At 47.3% G+C, this 14,596-nt stretch overlaps 2 protein-coding genes across 2 annotated transcripts in view; both read left to right on the forward strand.

The window, feature by feature from the left end:
• The window catches only part of LOC144792133 (uncharacterized), a 115,337-nt gene extending 111,962 nt beyond the window's left edge, over positions 1-3,375 (forward strand). Inside the window, exons 9-10 of the mRNA XM_078667009.1 lie at positions 2,709-3,312; positions 3,354-3,375. Of these exons, the coding sequence (XP_078523135.1) occupies positions 2,709-3,312; positions 3,354-3,375 (626 nt within the window). The remainder of the gene's footprint in view (positions 1-2,708; positions 3,313-3,353) is intronic.
• A 14-nt stretch (positions 3,376-3,389) lies between these two features.
• LOC144790640 (uncharacterized) overlaps positions 3,390-14,596 on the forward strand; it is a 552,900-nt gene continuing 541,693 nt past the window's right edge. Inside the window, exon 1 of the mRNA XM_078665372.1 lies at positions 3,390-3,611. Within this exon, the coding sequence (XP_078521498.1) occupies positions 3,404-3,611 (208 nt within the window). The 5' untranslated portion in view covers positions 3,390-3,403. The remainder of the gene's footprint in view (positions 3,612-14,596) is intronic.

Raw genomic sequence — 14,596 nt, forward strand, 5'->3', positions numbered from 1 at the left:
CTCCTCTTCATCGGAGCGATTCTGGACACAACGCTGTTTCGGGTCTATCCTCTCGAACAGCAAGTCTGGAATATTAAGGCTATGATTTCGATCTTTCAGCCTGGGCCTCATTGCCTCCTGCATACTGCTGGTCGATCATGCCAGGTGGCATATGCGGGCCCCTGAAGTGGTACCTGAAGTTCCAGTGGGCTCAGCATCAGGGGAATCTTTCCAACTGCGTCCAGATCTCAGAGGGCACTGCACAACAATTGCAGCTGTGGCTCACGAATCAGGATTGGGTCAATGGCAGATCCCTTTCCCTTCACCAACCAGAGTTCGCAGAGCTAAGAGATGCATCACTGCTGGGGTTGGGGGGCAGATGGGAGAGGAGAAGTTCAGAGGCATCTAGTCTCCGGCGGAGTCAGGGCTCCATATCAACCTTTCGGAGCTTCGGGCGATTTGTCTTGCACTAAAAGCATTCCTTCCCTTTGTCGGGGGAGAGTGGTGCAAGTGTTCATGGACAACACCACCTCCATGTGGTACTGCAACAAACAGGGAGGGGTGTGGTCGTGGACCCTATGTCAAGAGGCTCTTCACCTTTGGACATGGCTGGTACATCAGGGCATATCTCTGATAGTTCAAAACCTGGCAGGTTCTCTGAATACCAGGGCAGATAAACTCAGCCGCAGGTGCACGATGGATCACGAATGGTGTCTTCACTCCGAGGTGGTGCAATGACTCTTTCAGCAGTGGGGAGAGCCTTTGTTAGATCTGTTTGGCACCGAAGACAACGCGTAATGTCAGCAGTTCTGCACGTTGGAATTTCCAAGGCGGCACTTGCTAGGCGACGCCTTTTGTCATGAGTGGAATTGCAGTCTTCTATACTCCTTTACCACTTTTGCCCAGAGTGCTGAAAAATATCAAGCATGACCGGGCCCAAGCCCTTCTTGTGGCTCTGGATTGGGCGAGAATAGTCTGATATCTAAAGCTGTTACACATGACAGTCGGATCCTCAGATCCGACTGCCTCTTCTGGAGGATCTTCTGTCGCAGCGGCAGGGTAGGGTACTCCACCCAAACCTGTCCAGCCTCCACCTCCTTGTGTGGAAATTGAGCGGCGACAGTTAACAGCTTTGGACCTTCTTGACAGCCAGGCGTCCCTCCACTAAAACGGTATGTGCCTGTAGATGGAACACATTTGTGGCATGGTGCACAGCAAAGGCTGTAGATCTCCTTTCTGCCCCCCCCTTTCAGAGGTTCTCCACTTCATTCTTTCTTTGGCCCAGCAGGGCTCTGCTCTGGGAAGTCTCAAAGGCAATCTTTCGGCCCTTTCAGCCTTCCTTTGGCTGACTCACGAGCCTTCACTTTTCAATTCCCCTATTGTAAATCCCTTCCTTTAGGGTATTACTCATTTGTTTCCTCCAACTCCTTTCGTGATGCCCCAGTGGGACTTTAACCTGGTTCTTACTTATCTGATGTATGCTCCTGTCGAGCCGCTACACAACTGTTCCCTTGGACTTTTAACCCTTAAAACTGCCTTTGTGGTTGCCATCACCTCTGCACGCAGGAGGAGTGAGCTACAGGCCCTTTCTTCTAAGCTTGCTTTTCTGGTTGTTCCTCCGGAAAAGGTTGTCCTCCACATTAGGCTTTCTTTCCTTCCTAAAGTGGTTACCTCTTTCCATATAGGACATACCATCACTTTGCCCACCTTCTGTACACCTTCACATCCTTCTAAAGAGGAAGAGATGCTCCACTGTCTGAATCCAAAACGTGTGCTTTCATGGATTGCACAAAACAATTCCCGGTGAATGACCAGCTCTTTGTTGGTTATGTGGGTTCCAAGAAAGGTTGGGATTTGGACAAAAAAACATCTCCTGATGAGTCATTTGTTTGCATCAAAATCTGCTATTCCTTATCGAAAAAGGAACCTCCATTTGGGTTGCATGCCAATTCCGCCAGGGGGATGACAGCGCTACTGCCTCGTGACCTGGAGTCCCTTTTCTTGACATCTAGTAGGCAGCTATCTAGGCTTCTCTGTACACATTTACCAAACACTATTGCCTGAACAGCCAAGTCTGGATGGACGGCTTCTTCAGCCATTCAGTTTTCCAGGACTTTCTTGGTTCGCAGACCCACCTCCGGAGTTAGTATTGCTGGGGTATCTATTCTAAGGTGAGGAATCCATGACTAACTGTCTCTTTCAGGTGAACAAGTCACTTACCTTCTGTAACAATATATCTGTAAGAGACATAGGTTAGTTATGGATTCCTCACTGCCCCACCCATCCTAACCATTCTGCAAAATGATTTCTAGGGTAAGGGACTTCCCTTTCAGAGCTCTAGTTTTTGTGCACCAGTGGTCAGAGTTTTGCATGGCATTGCACTTCTGTAGTGGAATGTCGTGTAAAGAACTGAGGGAAGCGTCTTAGTAGATACCGCAATGTCATTCCAGTGACCACGACACCAATGACTAACGCTGATTCGCAGAGGTACTGCTGAGGAAACAATTCTCGGGATCCAGTCTGACGCCGGGGGGTAAATCTAATGGTAAGTATCCATAACTAACCTATGTCTTTTTCAGATATATCATTACCGAAGGTAAGTAACTTGTTCTTGCAAGCTAAAAATAATACAACAGCATGGAATGTTGTGGACAATAGGGATTTGGTCCTCCTTGTGTATACCTTGATTCTGATATATTTTGTGACCCTTAATTCTTTTTCTTCTTTAGACGTTTCAATTCAGACCAGTATGAGATTACCCACTGTAAGAAGTTCATCTCATACTTTAGCACAGGTACCTGAAGAAGCTACAAAAACAAAATTTAAATCCATGCACAGTACAACCTCTGCATTAACTTCTCCAAAAGAAGAAACAACATTGTCAGCCTCAGGAGCATTACCGATCAGTCGAAAACATGTACATAAAAGTGAGTCACAAGCTTCAACTGTTGTCACTGTAGAGATAAGTCAAAATGCTTTGGTACATGCAAAGTCTAAGAATTCATCATCAACAAATTCAGCCTCTGTACATGCAGCCCAAGGGCACATGAATGAAACAAGCACATCTACAACTGTCTATGTGCGACCAACCCGTTTAAGTAGGACAATAAATGTGGCACAAATCTTGACCACTGGAACAACTAGGACAGCTGCTGGCATGACAATGACCTCTGACTCTAGTACTACAAACAAGGACATTTCACTGATGGAAACATGGTCCAGCTCCGTTGGAGGTCCTCAGATGCACATGAAAATGCTTTCTGCATCTATTGATGAAAAACAGAACTATTCCACTTTAGTGCCAACCCCATTGAAACAAGAAGCCACAGCATCGCATTTTTCATTCGCGATTTCAAGTTCTACTGTTCTGGTAGAAGAAAATTCACCCACATCTGATGATGAAAGCATGTCCACGATACCTCCCATGTCAGTCTCCACAGGAAGCCAAGCATCGGTAACAGGATCGACTCATTTGGTGCATGATCTTCAGAGTCCTCCAGATGCATCCACAGTCACTGACCCAGCACCCCCAAATACCAGCTCCACACTCCTGACCAGTTCTACATCAGACTCCGAGATTGCTCTAGACACATTGACCGAGGAATCATTGGGCACCATCACTGGTGATGTAGGTGAGTATATTCACACAGGTGCATGATTTTTAAGATGGTGTCTTATTCTGAAGGCTTGCGGCTGATTTAGAGTCTGGTGGTAACCGAAAAGTCTTCATTTTCTGCTGGGTACTCTATGGGCTCCATCACAAACTGTGCAATAAAAATGGGACCCAAAATGTTCAATAGCGCAGTGTTCATTACTTCAGGGATGCAGAGTTAGTGTATTATTTAAAATTTGCCTATAACGAATAATGAATTACTGGATAAACCAGTGTTTGCCAACTAATTGCCGCATGTGTTTGCCTTTCGAACAGTTTTCCACACGTTCACCCAAGATCTCATACAATAGGCATTCTAGGAGGGCAATCTCTTGGATGATGTCTCAGTGTGTTTCAAAATCCAAGCAGACGTCATCAAACACATCAGCATTCACGTATGCCCCTGTGGGTGATTGTTTGAGGTGCAGGTCTTCGTAGATTGATGAACTGTAGTGTTTATTTACACTGGATTACCCCTTTAATGTGAAAGTCATGTTTTTAAAATATTTGTTAGTAAAGATTAGCAACATGGGATTGGGTCTGAAGAATAATGTGTACTGTAATATTGTAGGAAGAATAGGTCAGGTGGTGGTGTAAATCAAGCAGCCAGCATCCTGTGTCTTATTTCTGTCCAGCAATTGTACCTTTCAATTGTCCTCTGCATACCCTACCACCAGCATAATGTAGCAATTTCATACATGAGCTGCGTTCTTTAATGTCCTTTCAGAAGGATACAATGGTTGGTCATGCCAATAGTTCTGCAACATGGTGCAAGAGTGATGCAAACCTTAAGTCACATTTAGGAAGCCACGCAAGGCCCCTTTGCTTGGCCCTGAGTAGCTCCATAGATCTGTAGCAAGGCAAAGTGGCACAAATTGCAGCATTGACTTACCCTGCCATGTGTAGGCGTTCCATAGGCCATGTTTTTTTTTGTCATTCCCAGATTTATCAGAACTAGTAGACTTGGGAATGTGCCAAAAATATATGCCTTACCAGGATAGATGTAACGAGGAGAAATAACTTTATTTTGCCTTGTTACTGCCTCTGCCTATTTGTTCTACATTCTGCAGCACACATAGAGAAATGTGCATCTCATGACTGTTTTTCTTCTGGAAGGTGTCCCTTCCTGCACAAAAACAATCCTACATGCAACGCAGGCACCATTGCACCATGGTGCAAGTGTGCTTGCATTGGCGATAGGCAACCAAAAGAGTGCCAGCGCAGAGGAAAAGACAGGCATTTGATTTATTGCCTTAAATATGGCGCATTCCTGCCCTTCCGTAGACATGCAACTTTTTCATAATTAGGCCTTGTAGTGCTTTCCCTCACACAACAAAGCATGCCGGTCTTTACTCTGAAGGGGTACCTGCCAAAACTTTCCACCATTCTGTGTCTTCCTAACCAAGATTCAGGCATCCATCAGTGGTATCATTCCCAAACCCTTTATTGTTCCACAGTGTTATTTAAATTTAGTGTTGACTTTCCTCAAGGTATCATCCTCTGAATTGTTCCACAGTTGTTCAGTTTGTCTACTTCTCTTCAAACTGCATTTCTATTGGCAATCATGTCAGTCTGAAGGGCCAGTGAGTTACCGGCCCTGTCAGTCTGGCTACCTCAGTCCAGGAGTTCTCTTCCTGTGGATACTCATAATAAGTCATAAGCACTGAATAATCCCGCCCACGTGCGGGATCCCGGTGCATATATGAAAATACAGTTATCTGTGTATGTTTAAACAAACAAGTACAGAGTACTTCTAAAACATACACATATACATGTAAGGCACTTCCGTTAGGCTAATATGCCAAAATGACATGGATTTTTTAGAAAAGAAAATAATCTATAATATAAACACTGCAACAGAGTACATATACTGTAATAGTGTTCCAACACAGCCCTTTATTTTCAGAAAAAAGGCAAGTAATAGCAGAAAAGTAGTTCATAGGCTGCATAACAGAGAAAATGTCACAGTAATAAAAACCATTGGCATCCTGCCTTTAAGGATTCCAAGAACCTGGACACCGTGCCTTTAAGACCTCCAGGAGCCCCCTGCTCTCATGATGCACCACAGGTGACAGTTAGGTCAGTTCTTTTTTCCAGCTCCTTCTATGAGGATCCTGGAGCTTGAGCTTATCTCTTTTTGACTTTTTCTAGTCAGAAATTAATTTTTTCTTCCTACTGTCGACATTTTTGACTGCTGGTAGCTGTTTACAGTGTTTTTCTGACTAATGAACAACCTTTTCCTGTCAGAAATGCCAGCTTTATTCCATAAATGTCCTTCCTGTGCGAAGAAGATGGCGAAATCGGACACACACTCAGTGTGCATCATTTGTTTAACAGCCTCACACAACCCTGAGACATGTTATGATTGCCAACATTTCTCCAAGAGAATTCTCCGTGATACGGAAAAAATTAAACTTCATACCTTGCTGGAGAGAGGAGAGAGTCATTACAAAAGTGACCTTGGGGGCACTCCTGCTCACAAAGAGCCCACCTCTCATGAAGAACGCAGAAGACGGCGAAGATCTGACTCCCCAGCGTCAAAAAAGAAGCAGATCCCTGAATGTTTGCCGTCGGTGTCGAGATCAACACCGAGAAAGCAGGTGAGACATTCGTCACCATTGAGGGACAGATCGCCATTGAGACGGCAAGAGCCTCATCGCCGAGAAGTAAGTCGCCGTTGAGGCAAGCTACTTTGGGCTCGAAGTATGCTGATCACGAACGACCTCCGTTGATGACGAAGCACCCGTCGATGTCGAGGCACTTGCCATCATCTACATCTCCGCCTCCCTCGCAAAGGTCAGGGTCGCGAGGTTCGGCGGCGAAGACTCTGCCGCGATCCTATAGAGTGACAGCATCTAAATCACCATCGCCTTTGAGGCGCTTACCAACAAAGAAATCGACGTCGAAGGAAGAGCATAGACTGTCGACGTCTAGGACGCATTCCCGGCCCGAGGGTGGTTGACGTCGAAAATACTGACGTTGAGGACTCCATCGAGGAGGCAAGAGTGCTCAAGCATTTCACCGCAGGGGTGGTCGACTTCGAAGTCGGCACAATCGGTGTTGTCGGCGAGACCTCGTTCGACGTCAAGAGACAAAGAACCTGCCGGGGCTTCAGAAAATGTGACGGAAAGACCACGAGGATTCATTCAATGTCGAGGGAAGCTTCATCTTCCCCTGGCATTCATATCATCCAGGTTACACCAGAAGGATCTCCGGTTGAAGGTGAAAAGATCCCTCCTGTCACTCTTTCTCCAAGAAGGGTGCAGAGCGTACGGCACTGGAAGGGCCCCGGTGCTGCAACCGGTCATAGAAGTCCAGGTTCGGATTTCTCCAGGATATACTCTCCTTCCAGGGTCTCTGGTGGACCTCCTCCTATGGCATCTACAAGGAGCAGGACCCCGAGAAGGGCAAGGTTTCCATCAGCCCAGCACTCACGTTCTCTGGAGCCATCACGTTCTCGTCACTCTCCTACCCCGAAAAGAAAGAGACGAAGGTCACCATCTTGGTCCACTTCTAGAAGGTCGTCTATAAGAGACTATTCTCCAACCTTTTCTGCAATGTCACCATCCAGAGTTTCCCCGATCTACGACATAGGGACTTTCAATGAAGTCCTATGCAGAGGTGCTAAATCAAATCAAATGTATAAAGCGCATGGCTGCACTAGCTAGTGCGTCCAAGCTGAACATTAGTATGTCCGCTCCGACAATCTCTACATCTGTCATCTTTGAAACATTGCATCATAGATCATCTGCGAGAACTTTGCTACCCTTAGTCACAGGTCTTCTGGAACCGGCAATGCAGACTTCTCCCACTCCTGCAGCAGTGGGTTCAGTGCCTTCTCGTATCTTCACAAAATACAAATCACCAGATCAAGATCCACTTTTCCTACAATCGGACCCTCCTCCAGACATTGTGGCAGCTGCCAGGAAGGCACATTCTGCTACGTCCGCTTCTTCAGTTCCTCCACAGAAGGACAGTAAAAACATGGATTCTCTGGGCAAGAGGATGTGTAACACTTCGGCAGCAGTGATGAAGGTGGCCAGCGTGTCCGCTCTCTTGGGAAGGTCCGACAGATTGCATTTCACTGAGAACCTACCAAAGGAAGATCAACAGGACTTCCAGGAGATCCTGCAGGAAGGAGGTTTGGTGGCGAATCAGGTGATTAGTGCAGCAGCACATTCATCTGATCTAGCTGCAAACTGATAGTCCCATGGCATCTGTTCAAGGCTCTCAGACTGGTTGCAGCTCACTGGCCTTAAACCGGATGCCCAACGGAGGATTGTGAATCTTCCATTTAATGGCTCCTTGCTGTTCGGGTCTCATGCGGACAACGAAATGTCCAAAATGAAGACGGAGCTCGACACAGTTAAGGCCATTGGGTTAGAGAAGCGGAAGGAATTCCGAAGAAGGATCCGTCCCTATGACCGGCGTTCCTTTCAACAGAGGTTTTAAACCCCTCAGTGGTCTTACCAGCAGCAACATTAATCCAGGTCACACTACCATCAGAGAAGACCTGGTAGAGGAAGGGGATCTACCAGACAGCCGGCGACCTCATCAAACCCTCAGCAAAACAATGAGCAATGGCTTCCTCTATGCCCGTTAGCCACTCCGGTGGGAGGAAGTGTCTTGTTTCACCTGGCAGAGCGGAAGGCAAATACCAAACGACAAGTGGGGTCTGAGTATTGTGAAGAATGGCTATTTGCTGAGGTTAAAAACCCCACCTACTCCAGTTCCTTTACAAGGCAAAAGCTTTCAAAATCACCTCTTGTTGCGGGAAGAGGTGAAGTCTTCTACTAAGAAATGCCATAGAAACCACTCCGGTTCAACATCAAGGGCAAGGTATATACTCCTGTTATTTTCTGGTGCTGAAAAGAGGTCCCACCAGAGAATACAGACCAATATTCGACTTGAGACTATTGAACAGATTCATCAGCAAAGAGAAATTCTGAATGCTAGCCCTGCACCAAATCTTCCCTGACCTACATCAAGCAGATTGGATGTGTGCTATAGACTTGCAGGATGCCTACTTTGATGTTCCGGTGTCCAAAAAACATCAGAAGTTTTACGTTTTCAAGTGGCTCACCAACATTTGCAATTCAGGGTTCTCCCGTTTGGGCTCAAATCAGCCCCCAGACTTTTTTGAAGTGCATGGCAGTGGTGGCAGCATTTTGTCGCAAACAAAGGTTATTCATTTACCCTATTCTGGACGACTGGCTCCTGAACAGCTCGTCTCCCTCTCTACTTCAGAGTCATCTATCAAACTGTCTCCCTCTACTGGACTAATTGGGCCTACAGGTCAATTTCAAAAAGTCGATCTTCAATCCGACACAGAGAATCCACTACTTGGGTGCATCATTGGATATCGTAAAGGCAAGCGTGTGTCCTTTGGAGGAGAGGTTGTCCTTAATCAAAGAGAAATGTTGCAATCTCATCAGCTCTCAATACCCCACAGTCAGACAAGTTTAATCACTTCTGGGGGCAATGGCGTTATGCATCTTCACCGTACCGAACGCCAGATTGAAGATGTGTCCTCTGCAACAATCTCTAGAGGACCAGTGGATGCAGATATCAGGTCTCTGGGAAAACCGAGTCTCTCTCTCCCAATCAGCCAATGACTCCATCAGATGGTGGATGAAGCATTCTCACCTTCTGAAAGGAGTTCCATTTCAGCAGATACACTTCCTACTCAGACAATCGTCACAATGCTTCCCTTCAGGGCTAGGGAGCTCATATGGGTCCTCTTCAAGTGCAAGGTCTTTGGTCAGAGGCAGAGCGAGGATATCACATCCACCTGTTGGAGCTAAGAGCCGCTCATCTAGCTCTCAAGTCACTGTTTCCTTCTCTCCAGTCCAGCTCCCTGTCAGTTCAAACAGACAACACCACCACAATGTATTATTTAAACAAACTGGGGGGCACCAGATTGAAAAATCTCTCTCTGGAAGCACAGACCATCTGGAAATGGCTTCCAGCAAGAAATCTAAGTGTAGGAGAGTGGGGTCTGGAATCCTTTGGTCACCCCAGATTTTTGCTTTTTGCTTCACTGGTTTACGACTTTCCCTGGCTGTGGGCCTGCTAATCAGACCCACAGCCTAGCTGTTCTCTCTCTAAATTGAAAACCATGTACTTTAGGCGCATTTACCAATTGGAACTGGGCCACCTTATCAGTCCCTGTACACTATACCTTAGGTATCCAGGGCATAGGTGTACCCAGCGCCTACCAGGGGCTGAAGCATGTATTATGCCACCCCTGGCTGGCCATCTAAAACTGACACAACTGGCTGCATGACAGCTGGGGCAAGGTGGTGTAATCACCCTTTGCTGTAGATATAGTATACCTATATCTAACCCTAAAATGGACACATATATTCCTATCAGTCACTCCTATGGAAGGCCTTATCAATCCTGAAGGCAGAGTGCTTGGAATTATGTGAGATGGTGCTCTGGCATGAGCTGAGCCCGTTTGCAGCTTGCGGAACCAAGTCCTAATAGCTGTTCCATGATAACGCTATCTCATATACTCTTAAGTGCATTATCAACCTCACGGTTAAATGCTAACTCTGGTATAACATTTTCAAAACATGTCGAGTAAGGTGTCATATGATTTGGAATACTACCCACTCGCCAATTCTGGCAACGGGGGTAGCATTCCACCCTTCTAGAGGGACACGACATGTATGTAACTGTGAACCCCGGTTAAAGTTAACTCGAGCCTTGGCATCACAAAATGGATGCTGCCACCACAGACACAAGTCTGACCTCCTGCTGCTGGGAGTCCTTCCAGCGAGGGAGGCTTGGACAAAGGGTTTCCTGCCTTGGGAGGTGCTAGCACCACCCCAGACAGGATTTTGTGTATTGGGTAGGATAGGCCTGAAAGGAATGAGACATGCCTGGGCACACAAGGTGTCCTGTGCATACACCGGTTCAAACCAGTTGCTGGGGCATCCCTGCCCCAGCTCTGGCGCGAAACCGGACAAAGGATAGGGGGTGTAACCACCCCCCTTCCTGGTCCCACCCAGGGGAGGGACCTAGTCAGTAGTGCAGCCCCCTTTAGCAGGATAAAGGTAGGAGCTGGTCCCATTCCAAATTAGATTAATCCTGAACTACTCTACAAGAAGAAACTCTGGACTTCGACGTTCTGCTCCACAGAAGACTGAAGAAAATCTCCCTTGTGGGCAAGGAGTGTCCACCCTGCAACTGCAGGCACCACCAAGCGACCAGCGGCTTCACTTTGTCGTCTTCCCCCGAGGATCCAGACTTCAGAGCCCGACAAGACCCGGATTCCCAGACCTCTCCGACCTCAACTCACATCTGCAGCAAAGCTGAGACCCGTGGGTGCAACGAGACACGTGGGACCGGCCATCTTGAACGAACCTGCACTTCGCTTCCAGCACGACTACCCGAGGTAAACTCGACCAAGTGCTTTGGGGACTGAGAAGCCCCAGCCCGAGCAGCCCCTGCACCGAAGATCAGCCCTCCAGCATCCACGAGATCTGCATGGGGCCCTTCTGCTTGTCTGCTGCTCGACGCTTTGTCTGGTCACTTGCCGGCTGGCTAGTGGCCTCCTAGACGACGAACCTTTGCATCTTTGCTGCTGGTCTGGTTGCTCCAGACTGGCCCTTGCTCCCTTCCAAAAGAGGGGCACCCCGGACTCTTCTAGTCCGCACCAGACGTCATTTCCTCTCACCGCGTGGGTTGCCTTTGCCAAGGCCTGTTGACTCTGATTCCGGATCCGACACCGCCGACAGCGAGAGCCTGCGTGGGACAGCTCGTGCCTCCATCCTGGTTGTCGAAGACACCTCCTGGTCCACGTTGCTGCAGAGTCAAGCGTCCACTCTTCACCTGATCGCAACGACAGCACCTGGTTCCTTCCCGGTTCCACACCGGTCACTGGCTAGTGACTTTGAACACTGTCCCCTCTGCTTTCAGGTCCTCTTCTTCACCGATCCACCCTTGGATCGCACCGGACATTTTCCTCCTGTTTGCCTGCAGCATCTTTTCTTTCAGGCTCCATTGACTTCAACGCGAGAACCCGACACACTTTGGCACCTATGCACCCGCAGCCCGTGGGTGAGGTAACGAGAGCATTTCGGTGCTCAAGGGTAGTCTAACTGTCCTAGTGTCCAGTTCCACAGTCATTTTAGTCCTACCTAGTCAGGATTGTCCGTACTTACCTTTAACTTGAACTGTACTGTCCAGAGACGTTGTTACGCATCTCGCGTGTGAGTTCACACTCTTCACACGCGTTCCGTGGGCCTCCTATTACTTACCTAGGGTTAGTGTAGCGTGGTCCCATCGATCCTACAGCCTCTGGACAGCTCCATTCCTTTTATTGACTTTCACATTCCACTTACTTAGTATATGGTTTGTCGTGCCCCTAGGGCACCATTGTAATTTCGTGCAACTTGTCGTATTGTTCGTAAGAGATTGTCATGTGCTTAGCCCTCTGACCTCATAAAGAGTTCAGAGGTGTTGTTATTAATAAATATACTGTTTATTTTCATAATAACCTGTGTGGTGTCCTTTCATCTGGTATTCAAGGGGTTATATTGTGGTAAAACAGCTGGCTTCACATGCCAAAAGAGTTTAGCCTAAGACTGCTTTGTCCATGCTACCATTAGGATAGCTGGTCTATAAGGTTGACTTACAACCAATCACCATAAGGGTTGTTTGGACTGATACAAGGTGATCACTAGAACTAGTGAGCATCATATATCAGGCCAACTTCTCACATTGGTGTGCAGCGGTTGGGATTTGAGCTTGCTGTTGTTTTTACCACGTATAATCTTGAAATATCATTTGAAAGATCACATAAGGTACTCTAGGTACATATAACAAGCTTAGAAATACTCTGAGTTCTACTGAACCAGCTGTTGTAGTAGAAAGGGCATAGCACACCCTGACTACAACTCTTAGCAAGTGATCAGTAGGAAAACCCATAGTGTAGGTAGGTGCATCACTTACACCTCACTAGAAAGCATGTCTACCCATGGAGAGTCTTCGGAGACTCCCCTAGTGGTTAGTGACCCTCCACAGGTCCTTTCCAGATATGCAGCTCTCAGTTTCCAGGAGATGAGACAATTGTGTACCTCCAGGAAATTGAAACAGGGTTATAACCCTACCACTCCTTTTCTGTTAGGTCTCTTAGAGACATATGATGCCAGAAGGGCTGCTAACACAGACCTCTCTAATCCAGATAGGAGCATGCCCCCCTTAGAAGGTACTCGTGGTGATCCAGATCTCCCTGAAACAGAAAATGTAGATGAGGAGGAGGAGGATGAGGAACTCTCTGGGGATGAGACAGACAAATGTTCTGTGATAGTTAGCAGACTCACAAAGGCCAACTTAAACCTACATAGGGAAGGCACTGGGGGACCCCCAGTCCTGAACCTAAGCAGGCCTAACTATGGAGTTAGAAGAGATAGGTCTCATTCTAGGGACTCCAATAGATCTGTGCACTCTCGTGCCTCTCGTGCCTCTGCTCAGAGGAGGATGACTTCCCCTCAGAGAAGAGAGCATGAGGCAAAGATGAAGGAAGCTAATCTGAGGATCCAAAGGGAAGAACTTGCCCTGGCCAAAGAGAAGCTTGCCTTGGCTAGAGAGCAACAGTTGAGTGGGGTAGTCCCCACTGGTGGCAGCAATATCCCTAGGGATAGAGACAGGGGTTTTGATAATAGGCACCTGAGTAAAATAGTGCCCTCCTACAAGACAGGGGATTATATCCACAAGTGGATAACTGCTTTGGAGAGAGCCTGCAAAGTACAGCAGGTACCCCAGAGTCAGTGGGCAGCTATATTGTGGCTCTCCTTTGAAGGTAAAGGTAGAGACAAGCTCCTCACTGTTAGAGATGAGGATGCTAATGATTACCAAGTCTTGAAAAACTGCACTGATTGATGGGTTTGGCTTAACAACTGAACAGTACAGGTTGATGTTCAGGGACACCCAGAAAACTCAGGCTCAAGATTGGGCTGACTTTGTTGATTGTGCCACTAAGGCTTTGGAGGGCTGGTTACTGGGAAGTAAAGTTACTGATTACACAGGATTGTATAATCTAATTATGAGAGAACAAATCTTAAATAATTGTCAGAACCAGTTGTTGCATCAGCACTTGATTGACTCAGATCTGACCTCTCCCCAAGAATTGGGAAAGAAGGCAGACAGATGGGTCAGGACCAGGGTGGTGGCCAGAAGAAAGCAGGCCAGAAGGGTAATGAGAATAAGCAAAATGACCAGAAGTCTTCAACAGGGCCCCAACAACCTAAGGAGGGTGGGTCCCAAAATTCCCAAAAGAAGAAGAATGATGGTCCTAAGAAACCATAGTGCCAATACTGTAAAAGTAAGACTCACTGGTTTAGTGAGTGCACCAAGAAAGGCCAAACTCCTGCCACTACTGTCCCTAAGACACCTGCACCCCCTAGTACAGTTAGTAGTGGTAGTGTACCTCCCAAGGCTTTAGTTGGGTTAACCTTGGGAACTGAGGTGGGTTCTGACTTAGTCAGAATTCCTACTCAGGCAGTTCTTGTTTGTACTGGGGACATGGATATGACCCCTACTGTAAGTCCTAGTACTCTGGGCAAATACAGACAAACGCCTTTAATCAGTGGAAAAATGGCTCAGGCCTACAGGGACACATGTGCCAGTGTCACCATGGTGACACCAACAATTGTGGACCCTGACCAGATCATGCTAGGTTCAGATTACCTAGTGACCAATGCTAACAATGTCACTACCAATCACAGTATGGCAGTTGTTAATTTCTCCTGGGGAGGGGTAACTGGCCTCAAAGGGGTTGTAGTTAGTTCAGACCTCCCAGTAGATTGTCTTTTGGGCAATGATTGGAATCCTCACTGTGGTTAGATGTGGAGTCCAGGACTCATGTAGAAATGCTAGGTCTCTCCTCACATGTCCTTGCTGTGACCAGGTCACAGGCCAAGAAATGCCCAGCTGAACAAGTGCTGGATCCTGGAA

Source organism: Lissotriton helveticus, chromosome 11 (genome assembly GCF_964261635.1).
Source record: "Lissotriton helveticus chromosome 11, aLisHel1.1, whole genome shotgun sequence".
NCBI lineage: Eukaryota > Metazoa > Chordata > Amphibia > Caudata > Salamandridae > Lissotriton > Lissotriton helveticus.